A 19475-nucleotide genomic window follows, 5' to 3' on the forward strand; every position below is an offset into this window, starting at 1 on the left:
AGTTGTGGGAGGGGACCCGGATAAGCCTGGAACAAGGAATGTTCCACGTACCCCATAAAAAGACAAGCATAGCTAGGACCAATGCGGGTACCCATCGCTACACCTTTGATTTGGAGAAAGTGGGATGAGTTAAAGGAGAAGTTGTTGAGAGATAGAATGAGTTCAGCTAGATGGAGGAGAGTGCTGGTGGATGGGAATTGTTCAGGCCTCTTTTCAAGAAAGAAGCGAAGAGCTCTCAGGTCATCCTGGTGTGGGATGGAGATGTAGAGGAATTGCACATCCATGATGAATAGGAGGTGGTTAGGGCCTGCCAACTGGAAGCTGTCAATATGACTCAGAGGAATCCTGGATACAGGTGAGGAGGGAATGGACCAGAGGATGAGGATGGAGTCAAGATAAGAGGAAGTAAGTTCATTGGGGCAGGAGCATGCTGACACAATGGCCTACCAGGACAGTCCTTTTTGTGGATTTTGGGAAGTAGGTAGAAGCGGGCTGTCTGGGGTTGGGAGATTATGAGGAAACTGTGGGGGGATGGCATCCAGAGGAAATGAGGTTTGTTGCATTGATGTATTATATGTCAGCAGTGCAAAGGATTTGTATATTGATATTTTGTATTTAAGTCAGTTTCCCAATTGGCCCTTTGAAATGTCTTTATAAATATCCCTGTATTGCTATATAATCTTTTAATTTTCTTTGTGGCCTTATTGCCACCACTGATATGGATTACATACTTCAGTCGAAAACTGGACAGCTTTTGAGGAAACTGAAGCTTCAAAGATTATTCACTTATTTTCAGTCATGGGTGGTGTAGTGTGCAAATAACAAGAGCACCTGAGCACATATATGCAATATAGCAACACCAGCCCTCAGCTAATCACTCATGCTGCAAGTTGATCTTTTTGGATTTCCTATTCCTTGACACAGAGAATCATGCACCAGCAAAAGTGAGGCCCCAGAACAACAGGCTCCACCAGGCAATAAAAAATGATATTGTTTAAGTTCACTTCCTTCATTTAAGTGCTAGATAAATGGGAATACTTGGTGAATTTTAGAAAGAAGGTAAGCTCGATGGGGTTACTTGCTGACTACTGAATTGGGTGAGTTTTGCTAACAGTACTTTTAATGTAGACATATTATATATATATATACACGGAAAGATAAATAAATGAAATCCTGTCATCTACGAGAAGGTTATGTGGAGTACTGCAGGTAGGCTCAAGGTTACATGACCAGCTCAGGGTCAATGTAGATGGAGAGATGGGAGTAAAGAGATGACTGGCACGTGTTTCCAGGTCACAGTGACTGTATCAAAGATGGCGGCAGGAGGTCCATATCGGTGTCCAAACAGCTGATTGCTTGAAGTCCGGCTGCTTTTAAAAGACGCCCCAGCCACTCAGCGAAACGGGACTGCTGATCCTCCCGACCCTCAATCCCAGACCGCTGCCCCTCATGTTCCATTCGTCCCCTGCTTACTCACAGGCGGGCTGTTCGTAGCTCTGCGTCGGCAGTGCGGAAAGACCTCCGGGGGAAGATGGCGGAGCAGCAGCGGCTGAGGGAGAGGCTGGAGCGGCAGGCGCTGGGAGCGCTGCTAGGGGGCTGTAGGTACCGGGCCCGGCAGGCCGCCTCTCTCACTCGCCCTCCTTGCGCCCCGGAAGGCAGGCTCTTTGGGCTGTCCTGGGATGGAGTTTGTTTCTCTGGCTCAGGCTCTGCACAGCCTCCCTCCAAGACAACCCATCTCCACCACCGCCCTATACACTAGCTGACCTACTGCTGAAACCCTCATCTTGTGTCTTCGGGGTGGTTTCTAGATGTTCCTGGGAATCAGATCCACTCCCTTCCTCCCAGCAGCTGGGCCCTGGCTGCAGGGGAGAGTCCTGAAATTTCCAGGTTTTTGCTCGTGGGGAATGCCTACCCTTGACGGCGTTGCCACTACCCAAGACGCTGGGCGGGAACACTTAGGGATCCAGCTGTTGCCACCTCCCAGTTTTTCTGCTCGCTCGCTTCTGTAGCACAGACACTCCCTTTGACAGTTTGTTGTCAAACATCCTCAACATTTGGTTAATGCTCCTCCAGTTGGGCAGTAGCTTGTTGAGCCCCTGGCAATGCAGGGCTGTTTTGTTTGAAAGCTGTGTGTTTGTGTTGTGGAGGTGAAATTCTAAATTTAAGCTTTTTGTATGCCGTTTGCAGATTGTCCAGTTTTTCCAGATTTTGAGAGGTGATCCAGGTGCTGCTTTTATATGCAATAAATGTACTTTTATGTGGTCTGACTCTTAATTATCTTAGTTTTATTAATCAGACAGATAAAAGCTGAGCAGGACTTGGAGTCAATAAAATGGCAGGTGGATGATGTTGGGGTAAATTGTTGGGCTGAAGCCAACTGTGTTCCTTCAATAAATAATGAAGGCACTTATTGGGTGAAAGGTGCTGGTTAGAAACTAATCGCTCTTCTTGCGGTTTTGCACCTTAGCTAAATCATCAGCATATTATGGTTTGGAGATTTTCTAATGTGTGGGTCAGCAGTGAACAAGACCTTGTGAATGATGGCTTGCTTAATTCTCATTTTTGCTAGTAGCCTGCAACAGATTTATAGTGTTTGCTCTGGGAGCCTAGCTTGGAGTTCTGCTATAGCTTCCCGAAGCATAATTGGACCAAAGCAAGTTGGTTGTCAGAACTCAGTCCTGGTTCATTCTGAGACAATGAAGAAAGCATCAGACACCTAAAGTCAGTTATCACAGTGCCTGATATGCCATTATGTAGCAATCAAATAAGGCAGATAAACTCTTCAGCACAGCAGCTTCTAAACCCTGCCTGCAGGCATTGTCAAATCAGTAAACATCTCCATGTTTCTCCTGAAATTGTTCTGCGACAAGAATCACATAGAGTGTTTTGCTTGGATCTCAATCTGCGCTGGCTCTAAGGAAGAGCACTGTTGGTAGCAATGTCTTGGTTCAGAAGGATCCAGACAAGAATCTCCCTCTTTCTTTCTCTCTTTAGCAGTCAGCAAGAATAATTTTAATATCATGACTCAGCCAGATAGAGTGGAACTGGAGTGAGGTGTTACCAGGCTAAGTAAGGTAATGAGCTCCCTTCTCTAAAGCACATTAGTGAAACAGTTGGGTTTATCAGATCATTTAACAGTTCTTGCTGTCATTGTTGAAAATTTCCAACTACCAGTGACCAGTTTCTGTCAAAAGGATGACACAACATGCCATGGTTGTATTTGTACTCTGATCCTCATGGCTGTGAATCCAGTATTATCACCAGTAGGTTGCAGACCTGTTCACAGGATGTACACATCCAGGATAATGAATGTGAGTTTGGACGTATGATCATGGCACCCCATCCACCATGTAGGTTGCAGCCCCAGCGACAGTCCTGAGAAGACGACTGACTGGGCTGTGAGACCTGAACTAGTTTTCCACTCGCCTTATCTTTCTCTAGAAGGCACTGATCTGCCTATTGATGGTGGTTAGGTAAGCCCCAGCAGACCTCATGCAACTTGCCCAAGCACTCATTGTTTATTCAGCAACAGATTCAGATTGTTTCAGATTCCAGGACCTGTGGTGTGTCACAGCTCATTCAGCCCTAGTAAACGCAATTGAATCTGATCCTGTTCTTTCCCAACATTTTTCAGTTTTTTGCTTCCCCCATCCCCCACCCCCCACCCCCCCAGCACAACCCCCTTTGCAGTTTGGTTTGAGGACAGTTACAGCCTCCCTCATAACCGATGTATGGCCTGGTAACTGACTTGATCCTGCCTATTGAATTGGCACATTGTGTTCTGTATGGCTTAGCATTATAGACAGTGGCCGTATCCCTTTGGTAAGGTGTCTGTAATTTTTCCTGGGTTGTTAATTATACAACATTTTTAAGTTATGCTGATTTGGAGTGAACAATTTCAGGGCTAGATAATATGATGGAACTGAGATGGCGTCTGTGTATTGAGCTTTCCAGAATAAGTATCAAACCTGGGCTCATCTGGTCCATCTAGTTTAATGTCACGTAGCACATTGATTTGACTCAGTAAGCCAGTGGGGATAGAGAGAGGACAAGTTAAACAGTTTTATTAGCAGTGGGAATCATACTGATGCCTTTTTATTTGTTTTTTGTATCTACTGCAGACACTAAGCTGCTGGACAAATCTGACCTGCAGGCAGCTCTGACTGAGAGAATTCAGAGTGAAAAATGTGACCTGCAGCCCATCAGGTATGGACAGGAGTGTCCAATAATGTAGTCTTCACAGCCACATGTGTTTGTACCGTGGAGCTCCGGGTGGGGTGATACTAATCTAAAAGTTTAAAATCGGTGATACATGAAATGCCATTTTGACATCATGACTGTTGGGAGTACACACACCTGAGAAATTATGCAGATAGCTGTGTTTTCCTTTGTATTTCAGACTTGTAGCTTTAATAGTAATCTGTTCATGGTTGGAGTTCAAAATTCTTATCCTGGTATTCAAATTCCACCATGACCTCAACCCTTCCTATCTCTGACCATCGCCAACCTTCAGAAGTTTTTGTTTGTTTATTTTTTAGTGTCACAAGTAGGCTTACATTTACACTGCAATGAAGTTACTGTGAAAATCCCCTGGTCGCCACATTCCGCCGCTTATTTGGTGCTGAGGGAGAATTTAGCATGGGCAATGCACCTAACCAGCACATCTTTCAGACTGGGAGGAAACTGGAGTATTCTTCCAATTCTGTCCTCTTGCATAGCCTCGATTTCTTCTGAGTCATCACTGGTGGTTGTGCCTTCAAGGATGTAGGCTCTAATCTCAAGAATTCCATCCCTAACCTTCTGCCTCTCTCTCCTCATAAGAGATTCCTTAAAACCTAGATTACCACCTACATAAACCACTATCAACATCCTGTAGGTTAAAAAGCCTGTCCACCATTTACAAGGCACAAGTCAGGAGTGACTCTCACCTGGCTCCAACAATACTCAAGAAACTCAACACCATCCAGGACAAAGCAACCTGCTTGATTGGCACCCTATCTACCACTTTCAACATTCATTCTCTCCACAACTGAGGCACGGTAGCAGCAGTGGCCACCATCTACGAATGAACTGCATCAACTCACAAGGCTCCTTTGGCAGCACCTTCCAAACCTGTGATCTCTACCACTTAGAATTAGATACATGGGAACAGCATCATCTGCAAGTTCCCCTCCAAACCACACGCCACCCTGACTCAGAACTATATTGCCATTCCTTCACTGTTGCTGCGTAAAATTCCTGGTAATCCCATTTTAACAGCACTGCGGGTGTACATACAGCGCATGGACTGTAATGGTTCAAGAAGGCAGCACCTTGTTGACAGTTAGGGATGGGCAATAAATGCTGGTCTAGCCAGTGATGCCCACATTATGTGAACAAATAAATAAAATCATTTTGGTCATGTGTCCTAATATCTCTTTGCTTGGTGTCAGGTTTTGTTTGATTATGCTTTTGTGAACATTAATAGGAGCAGGGGTTGGCTATTTGGCCCATTGAACTTGCTCTACTATTCAGTAAGATCATGGCAGATTTTCTATTTCAACTCCACTTCCTCCACCCTCTGAATTTTCTAATCTGTTGATCTCGTATACAGGTACCAGACCCCTTAACCAGTATCCCAAAAATTAGGTCCTGACCTGGAAAGTACAATCCCGATCAAGCATTGCTGTCACAGCCTGGTCACAACATGCTGATCCCCCACCCCGGGATTAGTGATGGAAGCTGGCATAGTCTTGCCCCTCCTTTCTTCCGTTCTCTATTCCAGCTTGGCACAGAAATCAGCCCGGCCTTAAGTTGTATTCACTTCTTCACTCCCACCAGATTCAAAATCGAAAAATCCGCATATGTGGTACACGTCCAGTCCTGAAATTCCTGGATACAGGGTCCAGTACCTGTACTCAATGACTGAGCAACCACAGCTCTCTGGGGTAGAGAATTTGAAAGATTCACAGCCCACTATGTGAAGACATTTCTCCTCATTCTCAATCAGAAATGACCGAGTCCTTATTCTGAGACTGTGACCTTAGTCTCTCCCAATGGGGAAATGTTCTTCCAGCGTTTAACCTGTCAAGCCCCTTAAGGATTTTGCATGTTTTAATGAGATCACCTCTCAATCTTCCAAATACTAAGGAAATATGAATCTATTCTACTCAATCTCATGGGAGTAAACCCTCATCTCAGGAATCCGTCTAATGAGTCTCTGTTGTCCTCCCTCTCGGGCAAATGTGTCTTTCTTTAGGTAAGCACACCAGAATTATATACAGTATTTCAGTTGTTCTAAAGCCTTTTCTCTTGTATTCCAATCCCTTTGTATAGAAAAAGCTAACATACCATTTGTTTTCCTAATTGTTTGTTGTACTTCCATGTTAACTTTCTGTGATTCATCGACAAGGACTTTCAGCAGTGTTCAGGTTTTGTATTGCAAAGTGACTTTCTAATCTCCCTGCTAGATATTTTGCCATTTAAATTCATTAGCTGCACTTTAGAGGGTGAGCAGACACAAGGAACCAACATGTCCACTTCTACTAGTTTTATGAATGTATGTTGACTTCATTTTGAATGAAGTCTTGAGCATGGACAACGTCAATAATTTTCCAGATGTATTTGTGTCAGTCAGCTCGCATGGAGGAATGTTTCCTTCAGTTGCTGCTCAAAAATGTTCTCAAATTATATGAAGAGTTCAACAGTTTTAAAAGAGTCTGCTTGTGTGCGCGGATTTGGGGCGGGAGGACAGGTATATAGCGTTCTGATTACTCTTGTAGCTTTAGCTTTGTAATTTGTTCTTTGCAGACAGTGGGAGAGAATTGAATGGAAGAAAGAGCATACCTTTCTCCGGACAATTTTTAAATGTTCAAAAGAAAGCAATGATTTTGAAGTCACCTTTTCACCTCACCTGTGCTTTGTTGACAAAATAACAGAAATATTACAGTGCTGAACAATTCTATTATTCTGTCAACAAAATGGCGAAGAAAGGTTAGTCTATTGTTGCTCTCAGCTGTGAGATAGACATTCTATTTTCTCATAGCTCGGAGGTTGAGTAAGAAAGGGATTTTAAAAGATTTTTTTTAAAAACCTACCCACGGGAAGGAAGAGAATGGAGGGTTAAGAATGAAGTGAGTGACAGTAGAGCAAGCGGGAAATGATGCAGTTTGACCAAGCTTTTGATCACCTGTCCTAATGTTTTCTTTTGACTTGGCATCAAATTTGGTTGACCTATAAGCTCGTAAAGCACCTTAGGCTGCTTTATTATGTAAAAGGCACGATGTCAAAGCTTCTTATTGTTGTCATATAATAATGCTAATGAGCTTCACTGATTTCCTTAAAAGAAAAAAAATAAATTGTGGATATTCTTTTGAGTAACTTTCCTTCACCTATTACCGTTACCTTTACCATCCTTAAATGGATTTCATTGCGCCAGTGTCATATTAAGAATATTTGCCTAGTTTGTACGCATGGTGTATCTGAAATCCATTCTTGGACTACAAATTGCTGACATTGTATTTTCTTCTCTTCCATACGTTAGCCCAGCTTTGGATGGGGCGCAGAACGAAATGATGTTACAGAAAGGCACACAGACCTGGGTCTGGCAACAAGATGAGTTGACAGAGTTTCATAAAAGTCGCGGAGATGTAGGTATCAGTACCAAATGAAGACAGTTCCCTGCAGTGGCTCCTGGCTCTGCTCTTTTTGCTGCAAAAATAAGTAGCAAAAGAGCCAGAAGGGAGATGAGAATTTTTGTTTTGTTGTGAGTCGTGATAATCTGAAACACACTGCCTGAAAGAGTGCAGGAAGCAGATTCAGTGGTAACTTTTCAAATGGAATTAGGTAGATGATTGAAAAGAAAACTCAGGGCTGTGGGGGAAGAATTGAGGAGTGCAACTAATTGGATAGTTTTTTCAAAGAGCTAACATGGACACGATGGGCCGAATGGTGGTCTCCTTCCTGTGTTGTAAGCTTCTGTATTTGGATGATTCTAGATGTAACAGTGCATTTACTTTCATGTTGTGTTCCAGCTCTCTGATTTTAGTTTCTAATGAGTAACTCTGTGTCAGAACCAAAACGTGCGGCAATGGCAAAATATGTCTGGGGCTTTGTTTGTACAACATGCAAGAAATCATCCGACAGCAGGGGTTCCCGAACTGAGGTCTGTGAACCCCTGGGTGTCCGTGAAGGGTCTCTAGGAACTCTGCGGAACTGGTGACTGCTGCATGACCAGCAAACACCCAGTTTGAAAGGAGCAATTTCAAAAATAACTACAGCAATTAAATAAGCAATCAGAGCAAATCTGTGCTGGTGTTCTATTCTTCTTGAGCCATTGATTGCCGCTTGGTATTCTTTTCTTTTCAAACAACTACTTAATTCCACTTTAAAAGAATGGACTGTGCATCACCGTGATCCAAATTTGCACTCTAACTAGATCATAACCATAGTGAATTTTTTGATGACGTTAAATTTGTTCCCTCTTTTAACTGTTTTAGTGGCTAGTCAAAATTGTCAGTCACTTCTTGCCTTATAACTTCGCAATCTCAATGGCGTTAGATTCAAAAGCTCACTATTTAAATAGAGACCCCCCTTTTGTTGCTTCATTTACATTAATCAGTTGTATCTGAAGGAATTGAGTATGAATGGTTGGATTTATTTATATGGTTTTAAATTTGTGTGTGGTAGAAGCTTTGGTTTTATACTTGTGCAGTTTTGTGACAATTTTCTTCCTCTCTCCCTTGCCCAGCTTGCACAAAGCATGATTGAACTCAATAGCAGACTACAGCAGAAGGACCGAGAGATCCTGACTAACGAAGCAAAGTAAGTTAGTGGGCAGTTCAGACTCTGGTTCCTTTTAGAGTGAAGAGGGAATGGTTAAAATGTCCATCTGCCTGGATTTGGATACATTTTGCATTGATCTACATGACACAAATGGCTCATTTAGCCCAATAAGTTATAACCATAATTAATTTTTTGACTAAATTAAATTTGTTCCCTCATGTAACTGCTTTAGTGGCCAATCTAAATTATCTGTCACTTTTAGCCTTCTAAATCTTTGCAATCTAGATGGCGACAGACTCAAAAGGTGTTTAACCTCCTAAACAGTAGTCTTGTTCCAGTAAAATTTTGTTCCCAGAGGCTGTTACTTCCCTGTTCACCACCAATCTATCTTTAAGTGTTGACATGGTCTCTGCTTCCAGCATTAACTCTGATCTGGGTACAGTTCTGTTACTCTAACACTGGGGAACAGAATATTGTAACATAGCTACCACTTTGGAACTAAACACCTCCTCATAATTGGCTTCAACGACAGGTGGCTGGCAAAGCGGAGAGTCCCGGCTGCAGTGGTAGCCACTATCAGGGGTGCGGGAGAACCACTGGCAGCCAGATGTCCTGCTGCCATCCGTGATCAGAGACATCCACAGGCTCAGCACCTACTCCACCATGTATGTCAAGAGATTCAAGTGCATGGAGAAATTCTGCCTGATGTTGCATCAGTTTGGATGGAATTTCTCATCAGTTATGGGGCCTTGAATCCTCCTTTGTGAACATCCATCTCAACTTGAGCTGCCTCTTGGAAATTCTCTCTTGAGCCAATTTACTGAACATGGAGGGATTTCCTGCATTGGCTGCTATTGCACATTAAACTCTTCTTTGCCTTCATCTTCCATCTGGCTGTGCCATCCAGCCAAGGCAGGGATCTCCAATGGAGCTCTCTGTATTTCGGTGTTCTCCACTGTACTAGTGGTGATGTGGGCTGCACAATGTTGCACGGAGCAGGTCCAACAAACAGATTGTTTGTAACCTTTAAACTATGGGTCCATGTTTCATGTATAATACGAAGTGTTAGTTGCTGTCACTGTTTGATTATGTAAGGAGGCTGGTGCTCAATGTCTGGCTTCAACTTCAGGGCTTCTCCTGATTTTTGGCCACAGGACATAGATGAGGGTGATTAAGTCTGAGGATCTGCTTCTGGACTGGGCTTGGCCAAGGTGACCATTATAGGCTCAGGGTGGATGTGTCCCAGGAGCTGTGGCTGCCTGCCTCTCTTCCATGGTCTTCACAAACAGGTGGTCCTGAGATGGATCATCCACTGGTATGCAAGAAGCCTTCTGTGACTGGTGGATACTGCAGGGACTAGTGTTTTGTTGACACCAGGAATGGTGTTATAATTTAGTGCAGTTGTATTCCAGTGCTTCCTTCAAAGTAATTTAAAAAGTGAAACAAAAATCTGAGAATCTTGTTCGGCCTGTTCATTGCTGCTGCAAAATGCCTAAAACTGATTGGCTGATTGCCTTTTGGAGTTTGAGCTTTCAATTAAAAAGATAATTTTGAGGTGAAAAAGAAAATCACTCATGTTCTTTTCAACAAAAACACGTGTCCCTTACTCTGTCCTAAACCTCTTGCATTTAATCTTACATCGACATTCCCCTCATTCTAAATCCTTCAATTCCTGGAAACTGTCTGTATCTGTCAACACTGTCCTTCCTTTTCATTGTTTTAAATAGATTTAAAAACAAAAAGCAATTTTTTTCAAATAATCCCTTAACCCTTTTGGCTGTAGCAAAAACAGACCTAATCATTCAAATCTCCCTTTGTATTTGCATTTACTCAATTTAAGCAGCTTCCTCTGAATATTTGCTAAGCTATCTCTATTTCCGCCATGTTGTGTTCCGCCAAAATGTGGTGAAAACAGCAAACAAAGTAAAGGGAGTCTGAGAGAATGGGCACACACAATGCCAAAGAGTTATCTTTAATGTTCCCTTGTAGATTGCAAATAATAATTCTGTTAGCTCTTTTCAGTATTTGATGAATACTTCACATACATTGCCTTGGAAAGTTTTTGGTTTACGTCTGATGGTATTCAGTCAGAATCACTCAAACAAACATTGGAAGACTGGATTTTGTAAATGGAGAGATGTGGAGGCCAGGACAATCAGTTATTAAGGGACTTTGAGCAGGCCGGAATTCAGGGGGTGTACTAGAAAACTAGATTTAAGCCAAACGTGCTATGGGATGGGAAGTGCACGTATTATCTAACCCCACTACTCTGCAGGTTGTACCATTAATTTAAAAGTTCAATTTACTCACCAAAATGGCCAATTGTTTACCTCCTCTATAGGTACCCAGAATAAGAGAGACTCCAACCAGGCTTCTTTCAATAAGCAACAAACTTATTTGTTTATTATAAAACTGAACTTCTTTTTAACATGTTGCAAGTACTGGTTAACACACAATTGTAACCTGGAAGTATAAAATTCCCCAGCACACACACATGCAGACAAACAAAGGAAAAATAGATAGTCTCTGCAGAAATGGGCTTTAGAGGATAGGCATTATAAAATAAAGGATAAATTTGACAGGGTCTTGATGCTGTCGATCTGGAATTTCTTCGTGTGAAGACAAGCCGATGTTCCTGATGGATATCTGGAAGTTCTCACAAATGGAACTTTGGCAGAGGAGAATATAGGACTGGATCAGTTTTTGTCTCAACTTTGTAGGTCCAAATGTAGGCAGATTATACTCGAGGATTCCTGGCAGCAGTTGTGAACCACATCCAATTTCAGGTGAAGCAGAGAGAGGGGGAGTCCGGGAGGGTAGCCTTCCTTTCTCAGCTTATTCCCCAACAAGCTGCCTTCAAAACCAGCAGGTTCTAAAGTAAAAGGTGGGATCTACCATGTGATTTCCAGCAAGTCACTAGCCTTTGCCTTTCAGTTTCTTTCCCCATAAATTAGTGAGTGCAATTCAAAACAAACAAAAACAGCTCTTCCTCAAGTTTTATTTTATTTATTAGTCACAAGTAAGGCTTACATTCACACTGCAATAAAGTTACTGTGAAATTCCCCTAGACGCCACATTCCGGCGCCTATTTGGGTCAATGCACCTAATCAGCATGTCTTTCAGATGTGAGGAGGAAACCAGAGGAAACCCATGCAGACACTGGGAGAACGTGCAAACTCCACACAGACAGTGACCCAAGCCGGGAATCAAACTCGGGTCCCTGATGCTGTGAGGCAGCAGTGCTAACCACTGTGCCACCGTGCCGCCCACAAGTACCATGCAGGTTAGGTGATTTCTTAGAAGTCAGGCTTGTTCCCAGTCCAAGGTGAATTTATTACCTTTTTGAAATCTCCAGGTCAGCATCCAAGCACACAGATAATAAAAATATAGTTTTGAAGGATATGATATTCCCAACAAATGAGATAACTCTGTTATTAACACCTTTTTGATCATGTCAAGGCGAATAGTGTTAATGGAAATAAGTGCATCTGATCATTATAGTTACTCTGTATTTTCTGAAATTGGCACCTAAATGACTTGTATTAAGCCTTGTTTCACTTAATGGAAATCAGTCTGCATCTGGAAATTTAGGGGCCTCCCTCCATCTTTATTTTAACAAGAAGGAACCTCTATTCTCAAGGTGATGTGAGTTGCAGGACAAAGTGCAGATAAATATTCTACACCTGCTGGATTGGCAGGTCAGTTAACAAGGCAGAGCCATTGTGGAGCCAGTATGTTGTTGGGAGAGATTGAGCTCGGGATGTTAAGGTTGCTTTGCACCAGTAAGGATGTACAGGAGGTTAAAAAGTATAAGTTGTAACAATCATTATTTTATATTGCTAATCTTTTTCTACATTTACACCTTGCTTGATGTTGCTTAATTGCTTTTAACGTTTGTTTTAACTTGTCAATGGTCTGCAGCAGCTTTGAAAAGCACAGAAGCAATCTTGTGGGACAATTAACCCAGTAAATAATGGAATAAATTTGCTCAATTTAGAATAGTTTTGAGATCGGGTATGATGGAGGAGTGTTTTATCATGCAACAATAATCTATTATAAAACCAATCTTCCTTGGATTGTACACTTTTTACACACAGGAATTTTAGATTCTGAACGTATAGATGTTCTGTTCTTTAAGATTACAGTCAAACTGATAAGTATTGAGTTTGTACAGAGATCGATTTTGAAGTTTCTGCTATTAGGTAAAACATTGGGAAAAATGAAGTGGTTGCAACATTAGAGACTACAGTACAGGGAATCTGGTAAAGGTACTTTTTATTCCTAGACAGTTTTTTTTGGAGTATGGCACAGAAAATGTATTCTGTCACTTGAGTGTGACGGACATGCTGAGTGTACCATTTCTAAAATGGAGATATTGTGCTACCTCATTAGATTGCATTTTTCATCGTTTCATTTTGTCTCAAAGAGAGTGACAACAGTTTCTGTTAGTATTGGCCATGCCTCTGCTGTAATCTGACCAAATAAAACTGAAATACAGAGCTATACATGACCTGTTGTGGTTCTGCCCATTAATTTGCATAGAAAATATAATCGCAATCCATATCCATCTACTGCACATGATCTTTGTAAACTCTCCAAGTAAAGCCTGTACCTTGTAACTTGATGGATTTCAGAATGGTGGAGTACCACAAGCGAATTAAGAAGCTGGAGGTCGAATGTCGGGAGTTGCGGACTAACCTGCAGGACTTGGAGCGAGCCAATCACACGCTGAAGAATGAATACAACACTCTCCATGTCACCTTCAGCACCCTCGAGGAGCGGCTGCAGAAAATGGCTGATGCGAACCGTGAACTAATCACACGGTGGATGAATGAGAAAACACAGGATGCAAACAGGCTGAATACAGAGAATGAAAAGGACTCCAGGTAAACACTGCAATTCAATGGGATTTGATTTACTACTGTTGTGTAAGAAGTGAAATCGTAACAGTGGGGATAGAAACAAGTCATCGAATCAGAGAATCCCTACGGTGCAGAAAGAGATTATTTGGCCCACTGTCTGCACTGACGTTTACCCAGGCCCTATCCCTGTAACCCCACATATTTACCCTGCTAATCCCCCCCTAACCTATATATCTTGGGACACTAAGGGATAATTTCGCGTCCTGAGGTTTTCTTCATTTCTCTCAGTCTATTAGCTGAATTGCTGCATTTTGATGAGCCAAACGCTTCAAAATGTTGTTTCTTCCCATTCTTCAAAGATACGGGCCTTCCATGTTTCACAGGAACCCACTTACTCTCTTTTCCTTCAATATGCCACCCTTATTTCTCAACATATCTTTCCACTTGGCCTCATTATCTTTTCTATTGCTAAAGCTGTAGAATTATCACTTTCTTCTGTTGTAAAATGCGAAACATTTCCACTCAGCAGCTTTTAACTCAGTTATGTCCAAGTCTGTTCAAAGCTTGAGTCCTACTCTCAGTTCTTCTAACACTTTCCATGTACTCCTGAATGAGGTACAAGAAACTAGTCATTTTTAAAGTGAGATGAAGTAAGGTGGTATGAACACCAGCTTGGCTTGTTGGCCTGATGCCTGTTTCTGCAAATCTAAATTCAATGTAATCTCACAAGTTCTTCTATTATCCGCTGTTTCCAAGCTCCTGTCTTGTTCCTTTCTTTCTTGTCAATAATTAATACCAGGACGGTCAGTATCCTTAAGAGCATGGCTTTTATTTTCACTTTTTGTTGTGATTATAGACAGCCTTGCCTGCTCTTTCTTCTGTCTGGATCCTCCTTCCAAAAACTGAGTTTAGTATCCTATTTTATTCCAGAAAGCTATTTTGATGACATTGGAGTCACTCTTTACTCAGTCTTACGTTTATTTACAGAGAAAACATTACAAACATGCACATCTCCTAACTCAACCACATTACAGTTTCCATACTTGTCTATGTATGTGATCAAGTGAAACCACAATCCATGTCCTTGATCTGCAAATAATTAGCACAATTGATGTACAATCAACTCTGACTCCTATTCTAAATCATTTTGTCCCCAGGATCTCAGAATGCATTGAACTCCTCAAACTCCTTCAATCTTCAAAACACTTCGGTGCCATCTACTCAAGGCTTCCAGTTTTACCTTGTCTTTTCTCCTCTTTATGTTTGTTGTTAATTGCCTTGCAAACCCTTCGCTTGCAACTTAGCTTCTGATGCACATTGAAGTAAATTGACTCTGCGATAGGTAGCCTCCATGGAAGTCTAGCTTAGTCAGTAACTGGTGACAGAGACAGCCTGGTACATTGAATGAAAAACAGAATACTGTGGATACTGGAAATCTGAAATGAAAACAGAAACTGCTGGAAATATTCAGCAGGTCAGGTAGTATTTATGAGTGAGAAGCCGAGTTGGCATTTCAGTTGAATGCTCCATAGATACTTCTTGATCAGCTCAGTATTTCTGGCATTTTCTGCTTTTATTCCTGGTCCACTGAAACCCTGCTGAGTTCAGTGAGTTATGCCATGAGCATCTTGGTGTATTAGAATCTGACTCAATACGTGACTGGTAGAGTAGGAAATCTCCTAGTCGGATAGATTATTTCGTAACCATTTGCTGCAATACGTCCAGTTATCCATTCATGTTTGCGTAATTTATTCATTAATTTTTGTCATTACTCAGGTTCTGTTCAGTGTACAAAATCTCACCAATGCTTCTTTTTGTGGCAGATCATTCATCCTGCTGGGAGAAATCGGAACATTGCCTGTGATGCCCACGAATCACAAACGCACAGATCTGCCACTTGCTGAGAAGGTGAAAGTGGTTGCAGCCTTACAAGGCCCAAAAGCCTCCTATGCTTCCGTGGCCAAGATGTTCAGCATCTCGAAGAGTCAGGTGGGACGCATCAGCCAGAACAGAGAGAGGATTCTGGAGGAATGGCGGCAGAATGCTAACCCCAACCGCAAGAGAAAGAGGAAGGGGAAGGACATTGAGGTGGAGGATGCTCTTCTGTTCTGGTTCCAGCAGGCTGTGTCTGAGGGAGTCCGCGTCTCGGGCCCCATGCTGAAGATGAAAGCCAAAGAGTTCGCAGAGGAGCTGGGCCATGACGACTTTGAGCCGACTGATGGGTGGCTTTCGCGATGGAAGGCCCGGAACAACATTGTTTTTAAGAAGGACTCCAGTGAGCGGCACGATTATGATGGTCCTGTGGCAGGTGGCCACACTCCAGAGAGGGCTGAAGTCGGGGCCAGAGTGACTGATATTGGCCATAATGTGACCCTGCTCGATGCAATCCAAATGCTGTATCGAGCCTATGGGAACGTGGAGCAGACTGCCTGTGCTGACCCCCCTCATGGAGCCCAGCTGAAAAAAGATGCGACCTGTCTGGGTCCCAGGCTCCCTGGAGGTGATCTAAGCTCAACCAATTCCTGCCCCCTCTTGCTCCCAATGAAACAGGAGGGGTTGCCTGGCCCGCAACTCAAGTTCGAGGACAATTGTGCCACAGCCAAGAGGCCCCGTCTGGAGGATTCAGCGCAGGAGCACATGGTTGGTGGAATGTTGCCAAGCACAGCCTCTTCCGTCACCAGCAACGAGGCGCTAGAGTGCGTCAGCAAACTGGGAAACTGGCTTCAACTCCAAGGACCATCGGGAATTTACGAGCCAATGCTGTGCATGCTACGGGACGTACAGACTGCAGTGGCAACTTCCCTGAGGTAGACATTGGGGTTTGCCAGAGATGAAAAGGAAGTTACAAAAAGCTGGAATGTTGGAAATGCAAGTGGAAAATGCTGGAAATGCACCTCATTGTTGGAACTGGAAAAAGCGAAGACTAGGACTCTTACAAAGGGTTTTCAGTTTTCTGTACTGATGGGTGGCTGTGGCTTTAGCTGCCATGGCTCTGGAATTCTCTCTCTGAACCTCTCTTTATTGCTCTTTCTCTAACCATTAAGATATTTCTTAAGACCTACCTCTTTGAATAAGCTTTTAACCACTCACCTTTAAAGCTTTTTGTGGTTGGTTTGTCAAAGTTTGTTTGATTATACGCCTGTGAAGTGCATTAGGAACTTTTACTACTATAAGGCACTATATAATTATAGGTTGTTGATGGATGCAAGGTGTGAGATCAACATCTGGAAGAGAATTGACTGACCTAGTGGGAGTCTGGTGGTTTCTGTTTTGCTTTCTGACTTGAACTGATTTCTCAATGGTTTTTATACATGAATCTGGAGTACGTTACATACTGAACAGCAGTGAGAATATGAAAGTATGTTGTATCATATAAAAAATAAACTCCACTAATTTATTTAGAGAAACTTTTTTTATATACATTAATAAAGGGGTAGCTGAATCCTATGCAGGCTACTTATTAGCATTTAATTCAATTGAGTCACAACATTAATGGGATTTAATGTTTGTAACGGTGTCAAACAGATGTTCAATTCAGTATCGAAGACTACGTTGTCTGTGTTAACTGCCAAACTATATGTTGGACTGAAAAGCACTACACACTATAACTTAAATGTAATCGACCACCCTTCCCTTACAAGAATGGAAACATTGGCAGTATGATACCACAGGTGTGCATGGAATGGTCTCAGTTAGTGTTTTCTTTTTATTCATTCATGGGCATCGTTGGCCAAGACACCATTGTTAACTGCCCTTGGAAAGATGATGAGCTGCCTTCTTGAACTGTGAGGTCCATGTGGTGTAGGTACACCCACTATGCTGTTAGGATTTTGACCCAGTGACAGTGAAGGAACAGCGATATATTTCCAAGTCAGGATGGTGAGTGGCCTGAAGGGGAACCTGGAAGTGGCAGTGTTCCCATGTATCTGCTGCCCTTGCCTTTCTAGATGGTGGGAGACAAATTGCACTGTGGTGTAACTGAATATTTGGTGCTGTTCCCACTTCATACAATAAAATAGTACGGTGTTGTAAGCCTGGAGTAAACTGCATGTTATTTGTGATCCCTGTATCGGTGTAGATTTGTTGATTCTGAAGAGGTAAGATTGATATTTAGAAAGTGAAGAGATTTAATATGGACTCCAAACCCATTTAAACAAATTGAGCTATTTAGTGTGGTCAGTGAGGTTGCGTGGGATCCTTGTTGACAGACTTGTCACTATTAATGATTGATGCCTGACAGGGTTCTTTTGGACTGGATTTGAGTGACATTTGTGCAGATGGTCTCCAGCCAGTGTTGCAATTTGGGCTTTCTCAATACTTTTATCCATACTCACAACAAATAGTCAGCTTACATAACAGCTGGCCCACACTCCCAACAAAATGAAACATACACTTCATCAATGGAGTGAATGAGTTAGTGTGCTGAAAAATTAGAGCTGTTTTAGAGAGTTATGCATTGGTATGATGTATAGACGAAAAAGACCAATCTACAATTTGAGTTTATTACAAGGGGTGTATTTAGATAGGCAAAAGTAAACAGATATAAGCTGCTGCAGAATGTTAACCTTATGCCAATGGTTTAGATCATTCTTGGAAACCAAATCAGAGTTTTTGAACCCACAGCCAAAAACTGGATAAATGTTGAAATTGCATGGAATCCTGTTTCATCAGTAACATGATAATGGTGAGAGAATTCCAGAGCTGGCAAATGGCTATCACAGGTTTATTTCAACCTGGCAGCTTGGTTCAACTATAAACATTTTACTACCAGAAAATAATTCAGACCCGTAATAACCAATTGCGATTGTATTGAAACGGTCACGATTTATTATGTTTACATTTTGAATAGTAACTTGAATGAAACACTAGCAGAATATTCTGATAGCTGTGCTTCTCTGCCGAGGCCAGAAATGGGACGCTTTTATGAAAAAAAAATGTACACTGACATTAACTGGAGTGCACATTGGCACATGCTGGAATATACCAGTGACAGTATTGTCTATGTCAGGTGCCCTGATTGAATTTCTACACCTTAACTCAGCAAAGCTGCATTGCCTTTGTTAATCAAAAGAGAAAATGCTGTAAAATCTCAGTGGGTCTGGCAGCTTCTGTAAGGAGAGAAAAGAGCTGACGTTTCCAGATGACCCTTTGTCAAAGTTAAAAGGCATAGAAAGTGGGAGATATTTATACTGCAGAGTGAGGGAATGAAAGATGAGTCATAGCCACAGAAACCAGGGGAAAAGGCTGCTAATGGCAGTCCATAGAAAAAATAAAGGGTGTGAATGGCCAAATGGCATAGAATCATAGAAACCCTACAGTACAGAAAGAGGCCATTCGGCCCATCGAGTCTGCACCGACCACAATCCCACCCAGGCCCTAGCCCCATATCCCTACATATTTACCCACTAATCCCTCTAACCCACGCATCTCGGGACACTAAGGGCAATTTTTAGCATGGCCAATCAACCTAACCCACACATCTTTGGACTGTGGGAGGAAACCGGAGCATCCGGAGGAAACCCACACAGACACGAGGAGAATGTACAAACTCCACACAGACAGTGACCCGAGCCGGGAATCGAACCCAGGTCCCTGGAGCTGTGAAGCAGCAGTGCTAACCACTGTGCTACCGTGCCACCCAAGAAGCTGAAATCAGAGGGTAAACTGTGACAGATGAAGATCTGGGGGGAGATTGGGTGGGAGAGGTAAAATTTAGGGAAAGGGGAAGCAAAGGAGAAAAGGTAAGAAAGGGGGGATAAAGTAGGGGGAAAGAGTGGGAGGGAAGAAAAATGAAGAAAGACAATAAAGAAATAAAAGGCAGAGAACAGTAAAAAAAAATTAAGTATAATG

At 42.5% G+C, this 19475-nt stretch overlaps 1 protein-coding gene across 1 annotated transcript; it reads left to right on the forward strand.

The window, feature by feature from the left end:
- The first annotated feature begins 1299 nt into the window (after positions 1-1299).
- On the forward strand, positions 1300-17022 carry LOC144491394 (uncharacterized). Its single transcript, XM_078209155.1, has 6 exons — positions 1300-1598; positions 4122-4206; positions 7523-7628; positions 8729-8802; positions 13398-13649; positions 15449-17022. The coding sequence occupies exons 1-6, from the start codon at positions 1532-1534 to the stop codon at positions 16434-16436; spliced, it is 1572 nt and encodes a 523-aa protein (XP_078065281.1). The 5' UTR covers positions 1300-1531; the 3' UTR covers positions 16437-17022.
- Positions 17023-19475: the final 2453 nt, after the last annotated feature.

This window comes from Mustelus asterias, chromosome 3 (genome assembly GCF_964213995.1).
Source record: "Mustelus asterias chromosome 3, sMusAst1.hap1.1, whole genome shotgun sequence".
Lineage (NCBI taxonomy): Eukaryota > Metazoa > Chordata > Chondrichthyes > Carcharhiniformes > Triakidae > Mustelus > Mustelus asterias.

What these genes read in the sequence shown, in the direction of transcription:
- LOC144491394 (XM_078209155.1), top strand. Translation starts at nt 1,532, where the DNA reads ATGGCGGAGCAGCAGCGGCTGAGGGAGAGGCTGGAGCGGCAGGCGCTG. An exon ending in TGTGACCTGCAGCCCATCAG is followed by an intron (nt 4,207 to 7,522) that starts GTATGGACAGGA and finishes TCCATACGTTAG; the next exon opens with CCCAGCTTTGGATGGGGCGC. An exon ending in TTCATAAAAGTCGCGGAGAT is followed by an intron (nt 7,629 to 8,728) that starts GTAGGTATCAGT and finishes TCCCTTGCCCAG; the next exon opens with CTTGCACAAAGCATGATTGA.